At 41.2% G+C, this 25,266-nt stretch overlaps 1 protein-coding gene across 2 annotated transcripts in view; it reads right to left on the bottom strand.

Moving 5' to 3' along the window:
- The window catches only part of CACNA1G (calcium voltage-gated channel subunit alpha1 G), a 491,081-nt gene that overhangs the window by 17,608 nt on the left and 448,207 nt on the right, over positions 1–25,266 (bottom strand). The window contains exons 34-36 of one of the 2 annotated variants that reach the window (XM_058168253.1): positions 23,352–23,492; positions 11,510–11,644; positions 8,145–8,334 (exon numbers count right to left, since the gene is read on the bottom strand). In XM_058168253.1, coding sequence (XP_058024236.1) covers positions 8,145–8,334; positions 11,510–11,644; positions 23,352–23,492 — 466 coding nt within the window. The remainder of the gene's footprint in view (positions 1–8,144; positions 8,335–11,509; positions 11,645–23,351; positions 23,493–25,266) is intronic. The other variant, XM_058168254.1, reaches the window with a different exon arrangement.

Raw genomic sequence — 25,266 nt, 5'->3', positions numbered from 1 at the left:
AAAGTAGCGAATCTTCTAAAGTAGTGAAGAGTAAGTAAGTCAGTAAGTCATGAAGCCATACATGTGACCTACTATGCCATAGATGAAGAGACTTAATCAGTAAGTCTCTATCTGGGGACTTACTGAAATGGCTAATTCAAGACAAGAGCAGTGATGGCTGGTTGTATCAGCAGTAAAGGAACTACACAGGCAGGCTTCAGATTCTAGAAAATCTGGAAATTCTGGAATAAGAAGCTGCTAAGAAATGGTCTAAAGCAGGGATTTCCAATCCTGGCAACTTTAAGACTTGTGGACTTCAAGCCCCAGAATTCCTCAGCCAGCTTCATTGATCCCTGATTTAGAGCATGCTGGCTGGGGAATTCTGGGAGTTTAAATCTACAAGTCTTAAAGTTGCCAAGGTTGGAGACCCCTGGTCTAAAGCGAACACACCCACAACTGACTAGAGATCTCATCTCTTCAGCTACTTCACGTATGTGGTGTGCTTGTTATTCATTCCTGGCATACCCCGGTAGTCTTCGACTTACAACAGTTCCTTTAGTGACCATTCAAAGTTACGACGGCACTGAAAAAAGTGACATGATCTTTGCAGCATCCCCATAGTCACACAATCAAAATTCAGATGCTTGACAATTGGTTTGTATTTATTTATTTATTTATTTATTTATTCATATTTTTATACCGCCCTATCTCCCTAGGGACTCAGGGCGGTGTACAGCCATCTAAAAGCAACATAAATATACACAGTAAAACATTAATCTAAAAAACTTATTAAATAGGCCGAATAGTTAAAATAGACATAAATAATAAAACCCCAAGTTAAAACCAAATCTAAAATTTAAACAATTAAAATTTAAAAATCTAGTCCAGTCCTGCGCAAATAAATAGATGTGTCTTAAGCTCGCGGCGGAAGGTCCGAAGGTCAGGAAGTTGACGAAGTCCTGGGGGAAGCTCGTTCCAGAGGGTGGGAGCCCCCACAGAAAAGGCCCTTCCCCTGGGCGTCGCCAGTCGGCACTGCCTAGCTGACGGCACCCTGAGGAGTCCCTCCCTGTGGGAGCGCACGGGTCGGTGGGAGGCATTCGGTGGCAGCAGACGGTCCCTTAAGTAACCCGGCCCTATGCCATGGAGCGCTTTAAAGATCATTACCAAAACCTTGAAGCGCACCCGGAAAACCACAGGTAGCCAGTGCAGTCTGCGCAGGAGAGGTGTTACATGGGCGCCACGAGGGGCTCCCTCTATCACCCACGCAGCCGCATTCTGAACTACCTGGAGTCTCCGGGTGCTCCTCAAGGGGAGCCCCATGTAGAGAGCATTGCAGTAGTCCAGACGAGATGTCACGAGAGCATGAGTGACCGTGCATAAGGCATCCCGGTCTAGAAAGGGGCGCAACTGGCGGACCAGGCAAACCTGGTAAAAAGCTCTCCTGGAGACGGCCGTCAGATGATCTTCGAAAGACAGCCGTCCATCCAGGAGAACGCCCAAGTTGCGTACCCTCTCCATTGGGGCCAATGACTCGTCCCCAACAGTCAGCCGAGGCTGCAGCTGACTGTACCGGGATGCCGGCATCCACAGCCACTCCGTCTTGGAGGGATTGAGCTTGAGCCTGTTTCTCCCCATCCAGACCCGTACGGCTTCCAGACACCGGGACAGCACCTCGATAGCTTCGCTGGGGTGGTCCGGTGTGGAAAAGTACAGCTGGGTGTCATCAGCGTACAGCTGGTACCTCACACCGAAACCACTGATGATCTCACCCAGCGGCTTCATGTAGATGTTGAACAAGAGGGGCGAGAGAATCGACCCCTGAGGCACCCCACAAGTGAGGTGCCTCGGGGCAGACCTCTGCCCCCCCGTCAACACTGGGTTGCAATGGTTGCAACACCGGGTTGCAATGTCCAGGCACCATGTGATTCACTTTTTTCGATCTTCTGACAAGAAAAGTCAATGGGGGAGCCAGATTCACTTAATACCCATGTTACTAACTTAACAACTTCAGTGATTCACTTAACAACGGTGGCAAGAAAGGTCGTAAAATGGGTCAACATGCACTTAACAACAGAAATTTTGGGCTCAGTTGTGGTCATAAGTTGAGGACTACCCGTACTTCCTGTGCATTTCCTTGGAAGGGATGGGAAGACCTTTCAGATTAGGGTTTTGCTTTGGTTTTGAATGTATATGAAAAGAAGTAATTCTACTCTGGGAATTCAAGACTATAATCTAGTAATACATTCTCTCTCTCTCTTAGAATCTTGGTTTTGATAAGAGGGGGAAAAAAATCACATTTTAATCAACAGTGATGTGACATTAGGAGGGAACCATCACAACATTCTAAACTTTATTTCTGCTAACACATTCTCACAAAGGGAAAAACAAATATAATTGTGCTGACCATATCTTGATTAAAATATATTTTAATATATTTGAGTCTGTAACGCTATCTGGAATCAGACAGAGTTCAAACACAGAAAATGAACCCAGAGGATGGCCAGATATACAATTATGCCAGTTAACCACCTGGCACAGTGTAGATGGCAGCCTCACAAAAGTGGGATGAGGAGTGATGGGAGTTCCCCAGAAAACCCTGTCTCTCAGAAAACGGGCAGCAGAGATTTGTTGCCATTGCCAACAAGGCACAGATGTGGTGGTTTGTTGCAGAGAAACAAATCCTTCCTTTTCTGACATTTATTCCAAATCGGAGCTTTTCCTCCACAGATCAGTTTCATTTTCAAATATTCCATATTCTTCCAAACCAGGACTTTTCTAAAACAGAGCAGTGCAGTTTTCTCTAAATTCCCAATTGAATTATGCCTCTGGCTTTTCTGCGTTCATGAAAAAGTTCAAAACAGTCACATGATCTGCTAAGTTCTTTAGGTTGCAGGTGAAATCACCTTGCCACCTCCAATAAGTAATCTATTAGAGAAAGAGGTATGATGTGGGGCAATCTCATATTCTCTTGTTCAGTTTCTGGTTTACAGAGAAAAGGTGGACACGCAGGGTGAATACAGGTTTCCTGTGGATGCTTCTACTACATTCTCTGGCTAACTTCTTATTTCCAGATCTAGGATTGAAACGTTTGCAGCGCATGGAACCTTATAATACTTTTCCCTACAGGATCCAACACGATGTTTTTTGCGAAAAAAAAGCAATTACAAAAATTAATTCATTTTATCTGGACCATCTCCCACAGAAAGAACCTCATTTGTCCTGGACTGTTTCCCAGAATATCTGCCCTATTATGCAGGATTACTGAAACAAATAACTTTTGCAAAGGTCAAGTTTACTTAAACACAACGTTCTTTTCCAACTTGAAATCTCATGTTAATCTTATTAACGTAATAAGAATAACGTAACCACATAGCACTTTAGAGAATTGCATATTAATAAACAGAGATCACTACATTCAGTCCTGAAAGTCAATTTTTTCATAGATGCTAAGTGTCAAACCAGAGGTGGCTCTGTTTTGGTCAGAAGTCAGGCTTCATGTCTGGCAGAACATCTGTGAAATTAGGGTTAGGTGCCCATGTGATATTAGTGTGAGGGTTCTGGGTCCCCTGTCTCTTTATTTGTTAGCCTAATACATTATACTGTATTAGGCTAACAAATGACAAACAAGTGTAATCCTTTCCCACATAACTTTCAATCAGTTTCTTTTTTCATTTCTAATTTTTTTGAATGTTCTGCAAACCACATATCTATACCTTGAATGGAACTGAAGAAAAAGTTTTTGCATCTTGTATTTGTAAAGGTACTACAAAAAGTTAAAATGAATAAAACATTATCATTTGTAATCATGAAATAGCCTGTTTTCTGATTCACATGTTTTGATTTCCTACTTGAAGAAGAACTCAAAGAGCCCCTAATCCATTTCTGGGTTATGAAATACTTATATCTGTTTTCATTTTGACCAAAGTCTTGCAATTGCCTTCATAAACAGAGGAAAGAAGTCTGGAGAAAAATATTCACAAACAAAGATTGTACAGTGTGGTTAGAAGCTTACATTAATGGATTCCCCACTCCCCATTTTACATTATATAGATTTGATTCCAATCTCATCTCATTTTTTCCCTGCCTGTCTCAGTGGTCAATCACATCTGAACTGTATTATTTGCTTTCTACTGCAGGTGTGGATTCCCAAAATTGAATGCTCCCTCTTTTGCCAATAGGCATGTACACACAAGTGCGTCCATCCTCACCATTCTTTTCATACAGACTAGTCTTAGAGAGCCAGCTTGTACTAGTTAAGGCATCAGGCTATAAACGCAGGGGTGGGATTCTACTGGTTCAGACCAGTTCGGGCGAACCAGTAGCTCCGATCAGCTGGGAGCGAACCAGTTCTCTCCAATGATCAGATCGCCCTGCCCACCCGCCCCTGTGCTTTACTTACCTTTATCTTCTCAGCTGATTGGCGTGGCAATCTTTTCTGCCGCACCTCAGCTGTGTTACTTCCAAGTGGTAACACAGAAGGTTAGTATTTGTAAAACTGTGCACATGCACATCATGCATGTTAGACGCGGGTCCACGCATGCATGTGGATACTGCGCGATCACCAAACCGGTTGTTAAATCGGCAGCATCCCACCATTGTATAAACTAGGAGACTGTGAGGTCTAGTTTGGTCTTAGGCAATGGATGACCTTGGGCTAGTCTCTCTGTCAGCCCTTGAAAGAAGAAGGCAAGGGCAAACCAATTCTGGAAAACCTTGTCAGGAGTCCAGGCAGTCTGAAGGCATGCACGCGTGTGCACGCACACACACACAGTGTCTTACTCAAGTATTTTGGCTCTGTTTGAACCCATAACACTGGTCCCCTGAGACATTTTTCTCTACCACAGGAAGCAAGTGTGATGATGACCCAGGTACTGAGGCATCTTAAGAACATGCAGTGCTTCCCTGGTACCATTTCTATTACTTTCCAGAGACCTTCTCGACTCTGAAGTTGTCTTTCTGGAGTTTGGGCTGAGAAGGATGCACAATAGAGATGGTAGACTCTAGCCTAAGAAGTTCCCACAGACATTCTTAAGGAATAAATGTGGTTTTACAGATTAAGTCAACCATAGACTTTTTTAGAAGTGCACCTTCTGCTTGGAAAAATGAGCCAAATAATGATAGAAAACATCCCATGCTATGAGGAGATGGACAGACTGAGCATCAGGCAGGGGTCTCCAAAGTTGCCAGTATCATTTTGAGATTAATTTGCCAATATCATTTTGAAATTAGGCAAACTACAGCAGATCTTATGCTTCCGTATATAAACTAGCAATGGCTGGTTTTTATGGCTACCTGTTCTTGCATTCCACCAACATTCTAAATCTTTAGTGACATAAACAAATAAACACAGAACTCTGACTTGCTTTTAAAATACTGAAAGGTATTTAAAGCACTTTCTTCTGAAAGAAACCCATTTTCCACTGAATTTCAGGGGTGGCAACTATTTTTTGGTGAATGCCGAATGAAAAAGACCAACAGGTAATCCTCGACTTATGATCACAAATGATCCCAGAATTCATGTTGCTAAGTGAGAAATTTAAGTGTTTTGTTTTGCCCCATTTTACGAATTTTCTTGCCATATTTGTTAAATGAATCATTGCAGTTCTTAAATTAGTAACATGGTTGTTAAGTGAATCTGGCTTTCCCATTGACTTTGCTTGTCAGAAGGTCACAAAAGGGGATCACATGACCTTAGGACACTGCAAACGTCCCAAGTATGAACAAGTTGTCAAGCCTTCGAGTGTAAATCACATGACCATGGGGATGCTGCAATGGTCATAAATGTGAAAAATGATCATAAGTCACTTTTTTCAGTGCCGTTGTAACTTTGAACGTTCACTAAATGAAATGTTGTAAGTTGAGGATTTCCTGTATTTTGTTTTGGAAGCAATTAAAAGGATATGATGCCATGGGTAGTAGGATCTCTTTTTTGCTGAGAGTCTTCACATTGATCCTTGGACATTTTTATTTTTCCAGGAATTTGAGGACACCATTTTATAGTTTGGCGTATCATATCCTAAGTATTATGGGAAAACAGAATATTGTTTTGATATAGGGATTTTAATTGCTATATTTATTATGGTTTTTATTATTATATGAAATACGTTGCTACTTTTTTATTTTATCCTGTATTGCCAAGAAATTTATACACCGCCTAGGGAACTGTGATTCATCGTTGGTTTATAAATATAATTTATATTCATATGCAAATATAAATTATGGATACTCTAGTATTTTAAAAAATATATATGCTATGTCTACATGTTAGTTGATCTTCATTATAAAACTTCACTTTTCTATTGAATTTACGAACTAGGCTGATATTGCATAAGGCTCTAGTATTGTTGTTTTTTAGATTTTGTTTTTGTTGTGCTGCCATGAAATCAAGCTTGATTCCTTGATTTTGACATTCTACACATGGATCATTTTATGAACTCTTATGCTATTTGAATACTGCATATGATTTTACATTATTTTATGCTAAACTTAAAGTGTCAGGTTACGCTTTCTTTGCTTAATATCTATAGTTTCAGCATTTTTATTCCTGCTGCTAAACAGCAAATGTTCTCATTAATATGGAAATTTTAATATCCCTTCCACTAATTTCTTCACATATTGTACCATTCTGAACAGTATTCTCAAGTGCTGGGTGATGGCACTTTACAATAAATTCTCCTTGATCCTGAAATGGGCTTTTTGAGAAACGGCTGAGGAGAGAAACTAATCTCAGACCACCCCCTAGGAGTTTTGTTAAGAAAGTCTTAGTTCTTCTTCCTGGGACTTTAATAAGATTGCTTTTCATTGCAGAGAACAGAGAGGCAATTTCAACACTTTAGAAAAATGAATACTGTATAGATGTTGTCCTATCACTTCACATTACTGCTAAGCAGTGGTGGAATTCACCTGGTTCAGGCCGGTTTGGACGAATCGGTAGTTACATTGCTGGCTGGCCCCTTCTCTCCCCGCCCCTTCCAGGAGTCCCCACGTGTCCTATTTTGGCTCCCAGGTAAGTGCAGGGAGGCCTACTAGGCCCAAAATGGGGGTGGGGGTGGGGGGCAGGGGTGGCTGTTCCCAGGGGGGTGGAGGAGACTGAGTGCTGCCTGTTATGCCCCTGGCCATGCCTACCATGGCCACACTCACCTAGCCGGTCATCAGGTCAGAGAACCAGTTGTTAAATTATATGAATCCCACTACTGCTGCTAAGGGAGAACAGTACTCAGTCTGAAACAAGTTAAGAGTGGCCAATGAAGGGCTGCCACACACAATAACAGTCCTGCATCACTCCCTGTTCTCATCCTGTTTGAGATGCAATCTGATTGCTGTATATTTTTCTTCTCGACCTATTCCATTGCTCTGTGCTGGGTCAGACAGAATTTGCAGCAATGCCACAGCGACATTCACAGCTTTCATTGTGTTAGAAAGAAGGGGTGGCAGTGTTACGTGGGAGCCTTAGGGTTTTGTTTTTTTTGTGATGTCCTAGCATCCGCTCTAAATTAATCTAGCAAGTTTGAGTTCCAATTTTCATGTCTTAAAAAGAGTGTATACCTAAGATATTTCAAAATGGAGAAAACATGTGATGACATGAAATGACTTGATGAATATATTTGCAGCAGTGAACAAGTTTAACAATCAAAAGATTTTGAGCAAAGACCTATCCTTAAAAAAGATTAGGTGCTTTTAAAAAATAACGGCCTTTCTCTATGTTACATGGGTGTATGATTCAAGGAAAAAGCTGTCTCAGGTGGGCCAATTTGGAGAGGTAAAACAGCATGAGTCAGATTTTTCATTCTCCCCTGGTCTAAATAGTTGCCATGCTATTTCAAATAGAACTTTGTAGAAAAGATTTTAGCAGAGAAGTAGCAAGAAATTAAGCATTCCTGCCAGCCCAGCCTGCTTCTTGTCCTCATCACCCATTTCCATTTCAAGTCAGTCAGGATTTGTGTGGATTTATGCGCAAGGCCCATTCAATTCGGCAAAGGGAGTTTAGCTGTTAGTTTCTGATCCAGAATTTCAGTCTCAGCCCTAGACTCTTCCATACAGCTTGCAAATTATATCCAAGGCTAACAAAAGAAAACAAACTAACACTTCCATAAAGCTCTAGCTGGAAAACCACATTTGCATGGGGTTTTTTTGTAAAAATTTTTTTTGAGGCAAATGCTTTGTACCTGATTGAGATTTTTGATGAGATGATTTTTTTTCTCCCAAGGAAGCATCATAGGGGCCAGCATCTGGAGCCTGAAACATATAACTGTCATTCGGCAGAGAGTGAGTGCGGCCCACAGAAGTCTTCCCTACTCTTAGCAGATCCTGGTTTGATGAGAGAATCAGTGGGTCATTAATGGAAGGAAGATCAGTCTAAAAAAAGAAAAAGAGAGAAAAAGAATGTCATAGAAGCTGAAAAAAAATCATGTGTTTATTGGAACTGTGGCGACAACCACTGCAACAGACATGAGATGTGGTGAGCATGCAATTTATTAGGCTGTACAACTTCTAGTATAACCAAATGAATTGCACAAATGAGTTGACCAGGAAGCAATAATCCTACATTTTTACTATTACTAAAACACCACACACAGAATGAACCACATTAAGAACAAAATATACAATACAGGGGAACAGAGAAACAACATTACAACAATAAACCATGACTATTTCGGGATTAATTGAACAAGCATCATGCCTCAAGGCTTGGTTAACAATTGCATGCTTTGGAAAACTTTAGTCCTTTCAATGTGTAATACAAATCTTTTCAATCTCTTCCTGCTCAAAGGAAGCTTTTGCAGGAATCCGTTCATAATTCTAGTTAATTTTCTTAACAAAACAGGGAGCTACGTTTGTCTATAGAATGCATATTCTGTTTGTGACCTTGATTTTGTATTGCTAAAAAAATGCCTGCATATACAAGCAGAATTACAAAGGAGCGTTGATAATGTATTTTCAACAATAAGGAAAATACATTTTAAAATAAAAAAAAATCTAAATAATAAAAATGTACTGTTACAAAAGTCTTTGGTCTCATTCAAGTTTTCATAATAGCTGAAAACTGATCTGTTAGAAAATCTTGTAATGATTTTCTAATCTAATCTAATAGTGAAACAAAATATAAATAGCATACTTATTATGCAGTAGATTTTTAACTTCTCTAATACATAGAACGAATTTAACTCTGGTTTCAATTAAGGATTTAGATATTAGATTCATCTATAGCTAATGATTCAGATAAATACAGTTAAATGCATTATACACTATTACCAAGTCTTTTTTTATTTTTTAAATTAGATGATATCCTAATTCAATTAAAATCAGTTGAATCGCTATATCAATTATCTTTCCCTCCCTAATGCAGTGATATATTTCATTTCATGGCAAATACTGGGCTATGCCCAGACAGCTTAAATGAATATATGTGCAATTTGTGAAAATTCATCTGACGAGATAAAATTGACATTCATTATGGTTTGGATATATCTATACCAGCTGCTCCATCTGTTGTCTACATATAGTATTTTTTTTAAAAAAACTTTTATTATCTTTGTTTTTTGGTTTTCTGCATATATTTGCTCATCTAACAATACTGTAAGCCTGAGCAGACACAGGTTTAATTCCAAATAAGTCTTTTATCACTCTGCCTTTCAGAACCATTCCTACTTTCCCCATGGTTTCCTTTCTCTTAGCAGAAATAGAAATCTGTTAAAATCTGTTAAGGATAGATGGAATAGTTGCAGGTTGTAATTCGGTTTGGCATCTAGAATGTCCTTCTTTCTGAAAAACCTTTAAGATACCTAAGAATAGATGTACTACTCATTACTAACTTAGACCCATTAATTTCAATAAGGCATGATATGATTTAGTCTGGATCCAACCCAATCTTTTAGAACTTATTGATTTTTCAAAAAAAAAGAAAAAAGAATGCACCATGTGTTCTTAGATATTTAACTTTGCCAAATTATAGAACTGTAAAATAATTGGACACTGTACAATTTGAAACAACAAGAGTGAAAGTTTCCATGGAGATTAGTAAATTAGTCAATATAAATAAACCACTAATAATAAATACAACAAGCTCTTGGGTCTTGTTGGAGTAAGAATGACCTGATAGCTTAGATGAAAAGCAATACAGAATGTTTTCCATTGTTGTATTTAAACTCCGATCTTAATTAGTAGCAGTTTTATGAAGAACTCACTTTTTTACAACTAAATCATACTGAGAAAACACAGTGGGATAAGGAGTGAGATTAAGTCTAAATATTATAAGCCACCCATAACATTTGCTAATTTAATACACTGTGAAACACAATTGGTGCAGTTATACCCATTGTTCCCTATGAAGAAATAAAACTCATTTTATATTTGTGATATATCTGAAACTGACTTTAAAAAAATGATGAATTTTGTAATATACTAAACACTTCCAAAATATTTTAAAAATTAAAGGGCCACATTTAAAAAAATGTAGCTTTTCTCAATTGTATGATAGTGCTAAAAGATTTTTTTACATTATATAATAACATAAAAGCAATTCAAATTAAAAAAAATTGAATTATTAATATTGAAGGTATGCATTCTTAAATAATATTTACATTTGTTTACTAGTTTCTACAGTTTGTCTGAAGTAAGAGGTCTTGATATTTTTGCCAAGTGCATGGATTTGATGCAAGTAATCTATGGGACTTTAGAGTTTGCCACAGCCATAATCCTACTTTATGATTTATCTTGATAGACAGTAAAATGCTCCCCTTCATTTAGTATCTCATTTTGAATGGAAATTCACCATTCGAAAACTCTCACTGAAGCCTTCTAAGTCTTTTGCAAATGATGCCATGAAGCATGATGGGAAATATTGTCACGGTTTAAAAGAGATGTGTCCCACATAAGTAATAACTGTTATGGCAATCTACTAGAATGATAAGAGAATTCATCAACACAACACACAGCTTAAAGGTAGATATGTGAACAAGAGTAAAATAAGAATGGATCCACTTAATGTTGGGAAGGAGTTATGCCTGTTGTACAGCAGAAATAAAGCATTTGGTTGCTATTAAGCAGCTAATAATATCTAATGTTTCAGGAGGAGATGGTTAAAGCAGGGCTCAAAATACTGGTAAACCATATCTCATAATGTTTTAAAAAGCCATTCTTGATTAAAAACTTAAGAGTGTAAGTTGAGAAAACTGTAAAAGGCTTTGCCTGCCAAACTTCCTAGACACCTGTTTGTAGCAGAGTTTGGATTCAAAAATGGGGTCGTTATATCATGATATTTTCCACATATCTGTAAGCAATGCAATCACTTTAATGTTGCTTGATATACTTTTCCAGAGAATCTGAATTTCTTAGTGGCTGATACCCATAATAAAAATTACAAATTCACCTCAGAGGTAGTGTTGAGGGTAATCCCAATGGAAAAAATTTCTTTATGCTAATAAAAGGTTAAGAACTGCTCATCTGAAAATGCCATAGCTGTTATTACCCTCTTGATAACAGTATTTAGAACCCTGTAAACATCATAAAATACAGCGACCAGTGTATGTACATTGCTCTCCAGGGCATTAAGTAAGAGTGTGTTATTATCATCAGGTAAAGAGTCATCCGTCAGAGCTAAGGACCAGGAATTTTCAGAGAGAATATCTGACGTCAGAGACAAAGCCTCCATCTCAGCTAGAGGGATCTAAACAAGGGAGAGATGATCAAACATAAGAAACCAGGACACATATACATGTCTTTTGAGAAAAAGAAAGCTATTCCCACAATCATTATCCTTTAAACATGGAGGTGCTTCCCCTGCTATTAAGTGCATTTATGCCATGCTCATTATTGTGTCGCTACGATCATCTGGAAAACCAACTAAACTCCTCCCGCTTCCCTTTTTTTCTAATTCTTTTAACCAGGCTTACAAATAAGCAAAATGGAAACCACAAACTGCACTGATAATACTGTCATTGAGGGATCAAAGGGCCAGCATCTCCGGAACGTTTAAAAACCATCCTAATTACATTTAAATGATACATTATTTTCAGAAATATAATTCTATAGCTCCGAATTTCAAAACACCAGGCAAAACTGTCTTTCTGGTAGTCACTGTCTCAGATGTTTTCAGGGTTGTTGGTTTTTTTTTTGCTATAAAGAATTTATCAAACTGAGGAACAAGGAACTATACAATTAAATCTGATTGCACCTAAAAAGGTTATGATCCCCTATTTTTTTGAACAGAAGGAATCCTGGGCTTTATCACAGGGCTTGGCAACAGAGAGCCTTTGGGTGCCAGCATAACTACTATTCCCCAGATTGTGCAACTCATCCAGTTAAAATGATTTTGAAGCAGCGTCGAAGCAATTTGAATTTAAAAGTTGCACAACTCTTCAAATTAGCAATCTCATGAGATTTTGGCTTTTCCTTTGGTGGAGGAGAAGCACCTGGCATCACACAAGATCAAGTCTCTGGAATCTCAAAGAGTTGCCAATCCTTGCCTTCTGAAAGCTTTACTGTCTCAGGTTCAGTAGGACCATTGTAACGCAGCAGAAGAACTCTTACCACAACACACTAGATCTAGCCTCTGTATTTAAGTGTCAAGTGTTCAATGTAATCTTTTTTTTAATTTTATGTCACAAAAGATAAACATCAGATAGGAGATCTAAAATGACTTAGCAATTATGATTTCACTGATTCTTTAATTTTATATACAACGGGTAGGTGAAATTAATACTCAAAACTGGAATTCATATACCGAGCAACGTGTTTTCTATGAAAAGTAATTTTTTTTTCAACCCCTTTTTTACCAGGAGACAATCAATGTCAAGAAACAAACAAGCAAACAAAAATAAAGATGAACTCTCCATTCCAAGTCTCAAGGTCAAGGGGAGATAGATTACACACTCCTTTAATCACACCAACAGTATGGTTAAAGGCAGGACACATAGAGAACCACAGAAATGACCTTGGAGAAGGAATGTAGAAGTCAGCAAAAAATGAACTAACCTAGGAAATGAAGAAAGGGTTAGAAAGAAACTTGAAGTGATTCTGCCTTGATTCCCTTCAGCATAAGAGGGAAGGAAGGGAAATACTGTCAGGCTTTCAAGATTGTTACTCGTCCTCCTCCTCCTATATCAATAAAGTGCTCCAGTTTATATTTCCTGCCCTGGTCTATCTTGAAGGTCTGAGTGAATATTCTTCAATTATTTCGTGCATATCTAATAAACCTATGTCTTAAATTAATTTGTTTATTATTTATATCTCACCTTTATTATTTTTTATAAACAATTCAAGGTAGTGAACACATCTAATACTCCTTCCTCCTTGTATTTTCCCCACAACAAGAACCATGTGAGATAAATTGGTCTGAGAGTGATTGGCCAAGGTCACCCAGCTGACTTACATTTGCTAGAACTTCCAATCTCCCAGTTTCTAGCCTAGTTTCTAGCCTTAACCACTAAACCAAACTGGCTCTCTCTATATCTTATATCTCTTGAATTTTACTCCCATTGCTGTAAAAAAAATGCCTCCCAATAATTGTTTGAAAAAAATAATGTTTCAAGATAGATTGTTTCAAGTAAATTGGCCAGACTCTTAATTTGTTTTATCAAAAAATTCAGGAACATATTTAAGTTTCAAGGTGCTTGATTTGAAGCACCATTTGATTCAATATTAGGCCAGAAACTGTAAGCTAAATTAGTTTCTTACTAGATTATTACACTATAAGAAAATATCTATATGAAAGTCAGATGCACCTCTTCAAATTGTATCTCCAACCCTAGATTTCAAGAAGGAAGCAAGCAAAGAGATATACTTGCTCCCATTACTTAATCTTTATATTAATTCTTTTACTCAAGTTGAATAAAAATGAGTAATATCTTCCATTATTGGTGAATTAGCCTGTGTCTATATAACTGACAATGCAGTGACTTTATCCTTATCCCAATTGGACCTAAGGTAGAGTTTGCAATTAACAATGTACTATAACAAAGAAAAGTTAAATAACTATTACACCAAAACAAAAGATTTTTGATAATTTTTACCAAGACACATAGCAGATAAATATATAATTGGAAGATAAATAACCTCACCATTGAGCAAGTGAAAGATTTTAAATATGTAGAAGTTATCTTCCAAACCCTCTTTAATGTGGAAGAGCCAAATGAACATGTGCAAAAAACCCCTTCCAACTCAATTTGCCAGCAGCAAAGGCAGTAATTTTGTCCCTGAAGCAATAACAGCCTTTAAGGCAAAGGTACTAAGCTTGATGCTTTATGGTGCACACAGCATTAGAAACAGTCCAGGCTAAATTTATAACAGTGATGTTTCACGTCCATTGCTGCATTCCAATGCTTTCCCAGATTGCAATTAGGTTTCTGATATAGAGGCATGTATGAGAACTTGTCAGCTAAAATATTGGCTAAAACTAAATTGCGTAGAAGATTCTTATGCACCCTTAATTCTTATGGGCAAGTTCATTTCCCCTTGGAAAAATATAGTTATAGATTTAAATTACCATGGCTTTTCACTTCATTTTTTTAAATTCAACAAATATAGAGCAGAATGACATCAAAAATAAGCTCTGTGCACTTGAAGCTAATCTACAGAGGCATAGAATTCTAGCACTGTACCATTATAAACACCGTCTGTGCAGGAGATTGTTTAAGCTAGTTAATTGCTTTACTAATATTTTGTCTGTTCAGTACAGAATAGCTTTTTTTACAAGATATACTTTATGCCATGTCATCCACGATTCTGGACTGCAGGTACAATAATATCCTTCTCTAAGACTGTCTGTATCGCTGTTTGAAAAAATCTATAGTTTGAATTCTGCATGTCTTGTACTGTTCCAGGTAGCAATTTTGGCTCTCTATATTAATACAGATGTAAACTGGTTAACTGGATTGATTGAACAGAAGAAAATCTTTGTTTCCTGTTAATTTCTCATTTCCCCAAAATATGTAAGAAAATTGCTGAATTTCACTCAATGATAATTGCTGTAAGGAGGATTTGGAGTCTAAGAATAGAATTGTTAACTCAAAATTACTCTACTTTATAAAGGATTTCCTACAAATTCTGATTTGATAGTGAATGGACCTGAGATTGAGAACTAAATACTACATCAATTTGAAGAAGACAGATTATCATGCTATCATCAATAAAAATTAAAATAATATTTTTTTACTGTCACTTAGGACAAACATTTTGGAAATGGACAGTACAGAAGGTATCTTGAAAATTTCCTCTCAATTCCCCTCTGGTCCATGGAAAGTAGCTAAATATAATGGTATATGAGAATGTCCTTGGGAGATGAGGGTAAGAGATGCTGCCTAGGAAATAAACAAAGAGGGTGGGGGCTGCAGTTGAATAAAGGGCAGAAAATAATTAATTATTTTCTGCCCTTTATTCAATTAATAAGGCTCCCCTGATTTGTGACCTTATTCAGGGGGGGTCCGCGGACCTCATGGGCATTACGGAGACCTGGTTGGGCCCTGAGGGGGGGGTCCCCCTTGTTGAAATGTGCCCTCCAGGCTTCCGAGCATTTCATCAGCCGAGAGTCCAAGGTAGGGGTGGGAGGGTGGCGGTTGTTATTAAGGAAGATCTAGAGCCGAGGGAGACCACTGTTCCTCAGATTGCCGGCTGCGAATCCCTCTGTGTGCGCTGGGGCTATAGGAATCAGTTGGGCTTGGTGATCGCGTACCTGGCTCCTTGCTGCGTGACCACAGCCCTGCCCGAGCTGTTGGAGGTACTGGCTGCTGTGGCGGTTGAGACCCCCAAACTTATAGTTATGGGGGATTTCAACTTGCCATCAGTTGGCCTGTCATCGACGGCAGCTCGGGAGTTCAAACTTCCATGACGGCCTTGGACCTGATTCGAGTAAATGATGGCCCTACGCACACAGGGGGAGGCATGCTAGATCTGATTTATATCTCTGGACAGTGGTTAAATGATCTGGTATTAGATGATTTAGTAACAGAACCAATGTCATGGTCGGATCATTTTCCTTCGCCTAGACTTCCGAACCGCTATTCACCACCGCAGGGAGACGGAACCTATACGGTGGTTCCGCCCCAGGCGCCTGATGGACCCTGAGAGGTTCCAGACGGAGCTTGGGCCATTCCCTGAGGATCTGGCCCACGGCACGACTGAGGAACTGGTCGTGGCCTGGGAGCAGGCCGCAGCCGGGGCCCTGGACCTGATTCGAGTAAATGATGGCCCTACGCACACAGGGGGAGGCATGCTGGATCTGATTTATATCTCTGGACAGTGGTTAAATGATCTGGTATTAGATGATTTAGTAACAGAACCAATGTCATGGTCGGATCATTTTCTCCTTCGCCTAGACTTCCGAACCGCTATTCACCACCGCAGGGAGACGGAACCTATCGGTGGTTCTGTCCCAGGCGCCTGATGGACCCTGAGAGGTTCCAGACGGAGCTTGGGCCATTCCCTGAGGATCTGGCCCACGGCACGACTGAGGAACTGGTCGTGGCCTGGGAGCAGGCCGCGGCCGGGGCCCTGGATCGTGTCGCGCCTTTGCGGCCTCTGACCCGCGAGATCTCGTCCGCCCCTTGGTTCTCCGAGGGGCTGAGGGAGATGAAACGCCGGAGAAGACGCCTAGAGAGCACCTGGAGGTCCAGTCGCCCGGTTGATCGGACACTAGTTAGGACCTATACTAGGACCTACCTAGTGGCAATGAGGGAAGCGAGGCTCCTCGCCTCCACCCTCATTGCGCCGGCAGATAACCGCCCGCCGCCCCAGCTGGGTGACCCGCCTCTCCTACATCAGGAGGTGCGGATGACCTTGCAGGGACGAGCCGAGGAGTTTAGTGGTTATCTATACGATAAAATCGCTCAGCTGAGGGACGGTCTGGACCGAAATTGGGATGATCCAAGCGAGGGAGAGGAGGCACGACTTGTTGAGCACATTTGGGATGAGTTTGACCCTGTGGCTCCCGAGGACGTGGACAGGTTGTTGGGGAGGCTTCACGGCACGACATGTTTACTGGGCCCGTGCCCTTCCTGGCTGGTACTGGCCACTCAGGGGGTGGCACCAGGCTGGCTCCAGAGGATTTTCAACGCTTTGTTGGATGGGGTTTTCCTGCCGCCTTGAAAGAGGCGGTGGTGAGACCCTCCTTAAGAAGCCCTTGGACCCAGCTATTTTGGGTAATTATCGCCCAGTTCCAACCTTCGCTTTGTTGCGGTTGTAGAGAGTGCCGTGGCGCGACAGCTGCCCCAACACCTGGATGAAGATGTCTATCTAGACCTGCTCCAGTCCGGCTCCCGACCCGGATACAGCACGGAGACAGCTTTGGTCGCATTGGTGGATGATCTCTGGAGGGCCAGGGACAGGGGATATTCCTCTGCCCTGGTCCTATTAGACCTCTCAGCGGCGTTCGATACCATCGATCATGGTATCCTGCTGCGCCGGTTGGGGGGATTGGGAGTGGAGGCACCGATATCGGTGGTTCTCCTCCTATCTCTCCGACCGTCGCAGACGGTGTTGACAGGGGGCAGAGGTCGACCGCGAGGGGCCTCACTTGTGGGGTCCCACAGGGTCGATTCTCTCGCCCTGCTGTTCAACATCTACATGAAGCCGCTGGGTGAGATCATCAGTGGTTTCGGGTGAGATACCAGCAGTACGCTGACGACACCCAGCTGTACTTTTCCACCCGGACCACCCCAATGAAGTTGTTGAAGTGCTGTCCCGGTGTTTGGAGGCTGTACGGGTCTGGATGGGGAGAAACAGGCTCAAGCTTAATCCTCCAAGACGGAGTGGCTGTGGATGCCGGCACCCGATTCAGTCAGCTGCAGCCGCGCTGGCTGTTGGAGGCGAGTTACTGGCCCCAAAGGATAGGGTGCGCAACTTGGGTGTCCTTCTGGATGATCGGCTGTCGCTTGAAGATCATTTGACGGCCGCCTCCAGGAGGGCCTTCCACCAGGTTCGCCTGGTCCGCAGTTGCGCCTTCCTTGATCGGGATGCCTTATGCACAGTCACTCATGCGCTCGTTACCTCTCGCTTGGATTACTGTAATGCTCTCACATGGGGCTCCCCTGAAGTGCGCTCGGAGGCTTCAGTTAGTCCAGAATGCAGCTGCGCTGGTGATAGAGGAGCTACACGTAGCTCCCATGTAACACCGCCTCCCGCGCAGACTGCACTGGCTGCCTGTGGCCTTCCGGGTGCACTTTAAGGTGTTGGTTACGACCTTTAAAGCGCTCCATGGCTTAGGACCTGGGTACTTACGGGACCGCCTGCTGTTACCATACGCCTCCCACCGACCCGTACGCTCCCACAGAGAGGGACTTCTCAGGGTGCCATCCGCCAAACAATGTCGGCTGGCGGCCCCCAGGGGAAGGGCCTTCTCTGTGGGGGCTCCCACACTCTGGAACGAGCTTCCCCCGGGTTTACGCCAAATACCGGACCTTCGGACATTTCGTCGCGAACTCAAGACTCACCTTTTTATCCGCGCGGGGCTGGCTTAAATTGGGATTTTAATCTTAAATTTAGTAATTTTAAACGGGGTTTTTAGTATGGTAAATTTTAATCATTGGGCTAATTTAAATAAGTTTTTTAAATTGTATTTTAAATTTGTATATTGTATTGCCGGTTTTTTTATTATGCCTGTACACCGCCCTGAGTCCTTCGGGAGAAGGGCGGTATAAAAATCAAATAAAATAAATAAATAAATAAATAAAAAGGAAGAAAGGATTTGCCTAACTTATCAGGCAGTAAAAAGTAATGGTGGGAGAGCCATTTGGACTTGCAAGGTTCTGTTAACGTAGCCTTACAATAAAGTAGAGTTAGCTCATCTTATTTATTTATTTATTTATTTATTTTATTAGATTTTTATACCGCCCTTCTCCCGAAGGACTCAGGGCGGTGTACAGCCAGAATAAAATACAGAATATATACAATTAAAAGAATTTAAAATAAAACTATTACAAACGGCTGATAATTAAAAAGATTTAAAAATTTAAAATATTAATAAAACCCCAATTTAAAATCAACTATTTATGCCAGTCCTGCTTGAATGAATAAATATGTTTTTAGCTCACGACGAAAGGTCCGAAGATCAGGCACTTGACGTAAGCCAGGGGGGAGTTCGTTCCAGAGCGTCGGTGCTCCCACAGAGAAGGCCCTACTCCTGGGGGCCGCCAGCCGACATTGTTTGGCGGACGGCACCCTGAGAAGGCCCTCTCTGTGAGAGCGTACGGGTCGATGGGAGGCATAAGGTAACAGCAGGCGGTCTCGTAAGTACCCGGGTCCTAAGCTAATCTTGTTATGTTTCCCCTCTGCTCTGTTTGGGTGGCTGACATTATCTTAAATTATTCTTAAATTATTCTTGGAAATGAAGCTTCCAGACTGATCTTAGTACTTGTTACTTCATCTGATAAAAATAAAAGTTGATTTTGTGAGTATATTTCAGAGAAAATCTCCCTTGAATTATTATATCTTTTCTCTACAGTGAAGGCCAATCTACTAGCACAGATATAAGGAGCTGGGATCATATAGTCTCCACTACGTTGTAAATTGCTGCATCATAATCACTTTGCCCAGCCAGGGGGAGGAGTCAAGTGAGGATTTAGTCTGGAATCTTTACCTAGGCATAAGAGGGCAAGTTTTAATCCTCTTGAATGCCATTGAACCTTATCTAGTCTGGCCCAGGTACAAACTACCAGTCTGGGAAGATTGCTGTGAAATAGGCACTTTCACATGTGGGTCTGGTTGTTCACTCCTGACAAATTTTCTGCTATTTAGTGAGCTGACAAACTTTGCAAAGGTTAATAGGAACTTTAGAGAGCCAGTTTGGTGTAGGATTAAGGCACCAGGCTAGAAACCTGGAGACTGTAAATTGTAGTGCTGCCTTAGGCACAAAGCCAGCTAGGTGATCTTGGGCTAGTTATTTTTTCTCAGCCCTTGGAAGGAAGCTGAAGGAGTCATTTTTGAAAAACATTGCCAAGAAAACTGCAGGGACTTGTCTAAGCAGTCTCTGAAAATCAGACATGGCTGAATGAGAAGAAAAGAAATCTTAACTCATGTTTAATTTATTCATTTAAATTAGCTGATTTCAATAACTGGGAGTTGATAAAAAAAGCTTTTTTTCTTCACCTAGGAAAGAAGTACTCTTCTATGATTATACCTTTTAGGATTATCTGTATGCATCATTTAAAGGAAAATCTAAGACTTGCTTCAGGAGTTTTATCCTTATCCATCTGCAAACTTAATTCAATGATCAATCAAACTATAATTAATATAGTAAGGTATCTTTAATCAGAACTACTAGGAAAACCTTACTGGCAGATTGGTGTTTCATTAAGCAAACTAAATCACTTTACAGGAATAATGATATGAATAAAATAAATACATATTCTCAGCTGGTGGCTCACACATGGAAGGTGGGGAGAAATCAGAGGTGAAATGCTACCGGATCGGACCGGATCAGGCGAGTAGGTAGTTGAGATTGGTTCTGGTTCGCCGATCTGGTAACAATTGCTGGCTGGCCACACCCCCACTCCACGGCCCGCAGTCCAGCCTTCGCAAGCTGGACACCGGAACACCGGGAAGGCAGCTCGCCACCTGCTCGCCCTTAGGTCAGGAGCCGGGGCCCATTCCCCGAGGCCCTGGAGCCGCCACCTGCCCCAACTGGGTCAAGGAATGCACCATTCCCCGACTCCAGCCTTTCCCCGGAGCCGCCGCCCTCTCTTCCTTTGCCCACTTGCTGCCCGCTTGCTGGTTGTTCCCCCTTCGCCTTTGGTCAGGGCCCAGGGATACCTCATTCCCCTGAGACCCCAGAGCCACCCCCTGCTCGCTGCTTGCCTCAACCGGGTCGGAGAATCCACCATTCCCCGACACCAGCCTTGTCCCGGAGCCGCCGCCCGCTCTTCCTTCGCCACGCAGCATATACTTACTTTCTTCCAGTGGCTGGTTGCCAGGAAAGGCAAGCATCCAAAAGTTACTGGAGTCCCTTTCCTTGAATATGCCGCCACCATTGCTCCTTGTTTCATGCACTGGCTGCGCAAGTGCACACCATTTATTTCATTTATTTATCAGCGGCAGGTTGGATGTGCGCTTGCGCAGCCGGCGCATAGAACAAGGTGGCATATTCAAGGAGAGCAGCTCCAGTAACTTTTGGACGCTTGCCTTTCCTGGCAGCCAGCTGCTGGAGGAAAGTAAGTATATGCCACGTGATGAAGGAAGAGCGGGTGGCGGCTCTGGGACAAGGCTGGAGTCGGGGAATGGTGCATTCCCTGACCTGGTTGAGGAGGCGGCTAGCAGATGGCAACTCTAGGGCCTCAGGGAATGGGACGTCCCTGGGCCCCGGCCCCTGACCAAAGGCGAAGGGTGAGCAGGCAGTGAGCGGGCAGTGAGTGGGCGGCAGCTCCGGAGAAAGGCCGGAGTTGGGGAATGGTGCATTCCCCGACCCCGTTGAGGCAGGTGGCGGCTCCGGGGCCTAGATGAAGGGAGAACAGGTGGCGAGGGAAAGGGAAAAGGCAGAATAGAAATTAATTTTTTTTCCCTACTGGGTTCTGCGGGCGTGGCTTGGTGTGTGTGTGTGTGACTGAGTGGGCATGGCTGTGAGTGACATTGAGTTGGCCATGCCCACTCAGTCACAGGACACACCCACCCACCAAGCCACACCCACAGAACAGGTAGCAAAAATTTTTAGATTTCACCCCTGGGAGAAATTATAGGGGAGGGCTGCCATTTAAATGTGATCATTCTATTTCAGAGTTTTAATGATCTTATAAAAAAAATCTCAAAAATGATGGGAATCTGTGCTATCTGTTTTCAACATTTATGATCAAGGAGAATTCTAAGGGCTGCCAAAAAGGAAATTTAAGTATCATTTGTCTGTCCCCGCTCCGAGAGAAACTTTGTTGGTGGTCTTACACAACACAACAGATATAAATGCACATGAAATAAGAATGTTTTTTTTAAAAAAATAATATGTTTATCAGAACAATTCAGTTTGCAAAGAATTGTTGCAAATATTGCCGTTTCAAAAACTGTAATCAAGAAACTGGGTTAAACAGTGGGAAAAGGTTACGGGTGGAGCACTTCGGACAAGGACATTGAATCTTATCAGATTCTAATATATTGCTACAAGGCTCCCCCAAAGCTTGTTGAACGAAGAAACAAAGTTTACAGCAATTTTGTAAACTCTCAGTACTATAGTAACACATAGCCTCTATGTATTTTGGAGGTATTTGCTTCACTGTATTTTAACAGGATGTTATTGCTTTACTGTAATTAGATTATTTTAGCTCAGTCAGAATTGGATTTGAAAGAAGAAAGAAAAGAAGCTTCCTTTTGATACCGAAATTAAATATTAATTTAATATTTGAAATGTTAAGTTACATTAGCCCTTTTGTCCCAGTGAATGTACTGATCAAAGTGCCAAGAATCTCTATACATTTTCTTGGCTGTCCCCACTTATCCAGATCTCCCATTACAAGCAGGCCAATTCTTTTATTTGTTGACATGTAACACACCTCACAACTTTCAGCTTAGGTTCCATGCAGATGAATCAAAAAATCAACACCTTATCTCTACAGTTATAAAAAAGCTGTCCAGATCAATTCCAGACTAGTTTATTTTACAGGAAATTGCTTTTCATTGGATTCTAACCTCCAGACACTGTATGGTGGTGCTGCTTTTTCCCCTTTAAATTGCCATGTTCATGAAAATAGGGAAAATTTAAAGGGGAACAAAGAAATAATTTCAGAGGTATATGTTGAATTCCTTTCCAATTTTTTTTAGGGGAGGGGAGGAAGAAGGATTTGCCTATAAGTTTAAATTCCATAGCTTTGTCCAATGATCATTTTCTATAGATAGAAATAAATGGAGAACTCACTGGTCCTATATGTACATACATTTTTTTTAAAAAAAATAACTGCAATTAAACGGAAGAATCCACCCCTCCAAAATACAGTAAGATGATACCATCTTCCCTTTCTGGACTGTTACGCAGAAACTGTTTTGCCCTCTGCAAAAAGAGAGAGAAAAAGCCATGCGTGGCACTTTGTATTTTTGCACTTTGCATGGAATAAAGGATCCAAGACATGCAGTAAGAAAGCTGTGGCATGGTTTTTCATTTACTAAATCCTTGGCTTGAGTTTAGTTATGGTTACACTTCCATATCAATGGAATTAAATCCTCCTGAATTCAGCAAGGCTTCTGACTGAACAATGACTTGGTTGAAAATAATGCCTATTTTCAACAAGAAAAAATCCATTTGCCCACAGCTTTTATTCGACAGTGCAATCCTTAGAAGGTTTACTCAGAAATAAGCAATACTGAATTTAATGGGAGAAACTTACAGGTGCATGCATACCGGATGGCATTCTTAGCTAAATCTATTTGATAGCAAATAAGAAACCCTTTTGGAAATTAATAATATTAACCTGTTTCTCAGGGTTGTAAGTATCAGTAGTTGGAAGGGCATAATGATGGCATACAGAGCCTGACAGGTTGTCCATCAGCTTCAACTCTCCTTCCAGAGATTCCTGGATCAGCAGTGATATGGTATCAAACAAGTGTCTTTCCTGGGAGGAGTGCCAAATAGCATGCAGAAGAATAGGCCAGGCCAAAGAGAGAGGAATGGAGGGGGGAGAGAAAAGGAGGGTTGGGGGAGGATAGAGAAAGCGAGAAAGAGAGATACCATGAAGGAGACAGAAGGAGGAAGAAAAGAGAGACAGAAAAAAATGGTTTCAGACAGAACAGTAGTTGTTGAAATGGCCAGGAAGAAAAGACAGGGACAGAGAAGGGAAAAACAACAGTGCAATAATACCATAGTCAGAACTTTTCTAAGACATTGCTACACACAAGACTAAAACTAAAACACATGATAAGGCCAGTGGGACACATTACATTCATCCAGAGCAGTGACTGGCAGCTATTTACCGATTGGCAGAAGTACGGCTGTTTTGCAGGGCTATCATACCAACATGACAAGGGACAAGTGCAGCAGAAATAAACAACAAATGTGCACGGTTTCAAATGGAGGTGAGAATGGAAGCCAGCACGAAGCGTTGGCATCACGCAATAGCATCACCGTAACCACTTGAGAGTAACATGGTTTTCAGAGGTGCTGGTGGCTTGCCGTATCTGTGACCTAAGTGCTCTCAATCTCTAAAAATCAGACCTTTGACTTAGCCTCCAAAGAATGAATGCAAGGCAAACTTTTGAAAACAGGAAGAGACTGAAAAAACACTGGTTTTCCAGAATCACTATCTGCTGATGCAGGCATGTAAATGCTTCCTCTTGGAAAATAAGTACTATATACTCAGTTGTTGCAACAGCGAGCTATTCTTGCCTATGTCCTGCTTGAGCCAGGAATAATTATCTTGAAATACTGGCAAATAAATCTCCTATACGGCCGGTGAAATCCTGCTCCTAATCCCATTCCCAGATGTAGAAATGGGCAGAACTTACCTGAATCTGGCTGACATTTGAGTAATGCAGAATGCAAAAAGAGACACCAAGTTGGTTTCAAAATCTACATTACAGATGTTTTCTGGTTTGGTGGCAATCTCTGTTCTTTTAGTTACAAGTGAAGGGTGGTTTACAAGAACTCTGTATAGGCTTTTCTTTTCACCTCATCTGGTACAATAATTCCAAAGCATTTGGAGTTCAACATTATACTAGGAACTGTGGCCATGGGGGGAATTTTCAAATAAAAGTCCTAAAAAAGTCACTGGTAACAGGACTTCCTGCTCAAAATGCAGCCAAATGACTCACCTTTGTGTAACAATTGTGTGGGCATGCTGAGAAAAACAAGGGATTGGGGAGTTTATATGGCTCTAGTCCAGAAGAGGTGGGAGGGAATTTTAGAAAGAGGAAATACAAATGGGGAATATTAGTATTAGTTATCAGAACTACATTTCATTGGTTCATTTTTTTTTAAAAGAGAAAAAAACTACCTGGAAGTATTGTGACATATCCCAGTGGGAAGAGTCCTACTTACTACAGTCACATAATACGGGTAGTCCTCAATTTACGGCCACAATTGAATCCAAATTTTATTTTGTTAAGTGAAAAATTTATTAAGTGAGTTCCGCCCCATTTTACAACTTTTCTTGCCACATTTGTTAAGCGAATCACTGCAGTTCTTAAATTAGTGACACAATTGTTAAGTGAATCTGGTTTCCCCATTGACTTTGCTTGTCAGAAGGTCTCAAAAGGTCAGAAGGTATATGACTCCGGGAGACTGCAACTGTCATAAATGTGAATCAGTTGTCAAGCATCCAAATGTAAATCATATGACCATGGGGATGCTGCAACGGTTGTAAGTGTAAAAAATGGTCACAAGTCACTTTT

Source organism: Ahaetulla prasina, chromosome 2 (assembly GCF_028640845.1).
Source record: "Ahaetulla prasina isolate Xishuangbanna chromosome 2, ASM2864084v1, whole genome shotgun sequence".
Classification (NCBI taxonomy): domain Eukaryota; kingdom Metazoa; phylum Chordata; class Lepidosauria; order Squamata; family Colubridae; genus Ahaetulla; species Ahaetulla prasina.
This window is presented reverse-complemented; position numbering and strand designations above follow the sequence as displayed.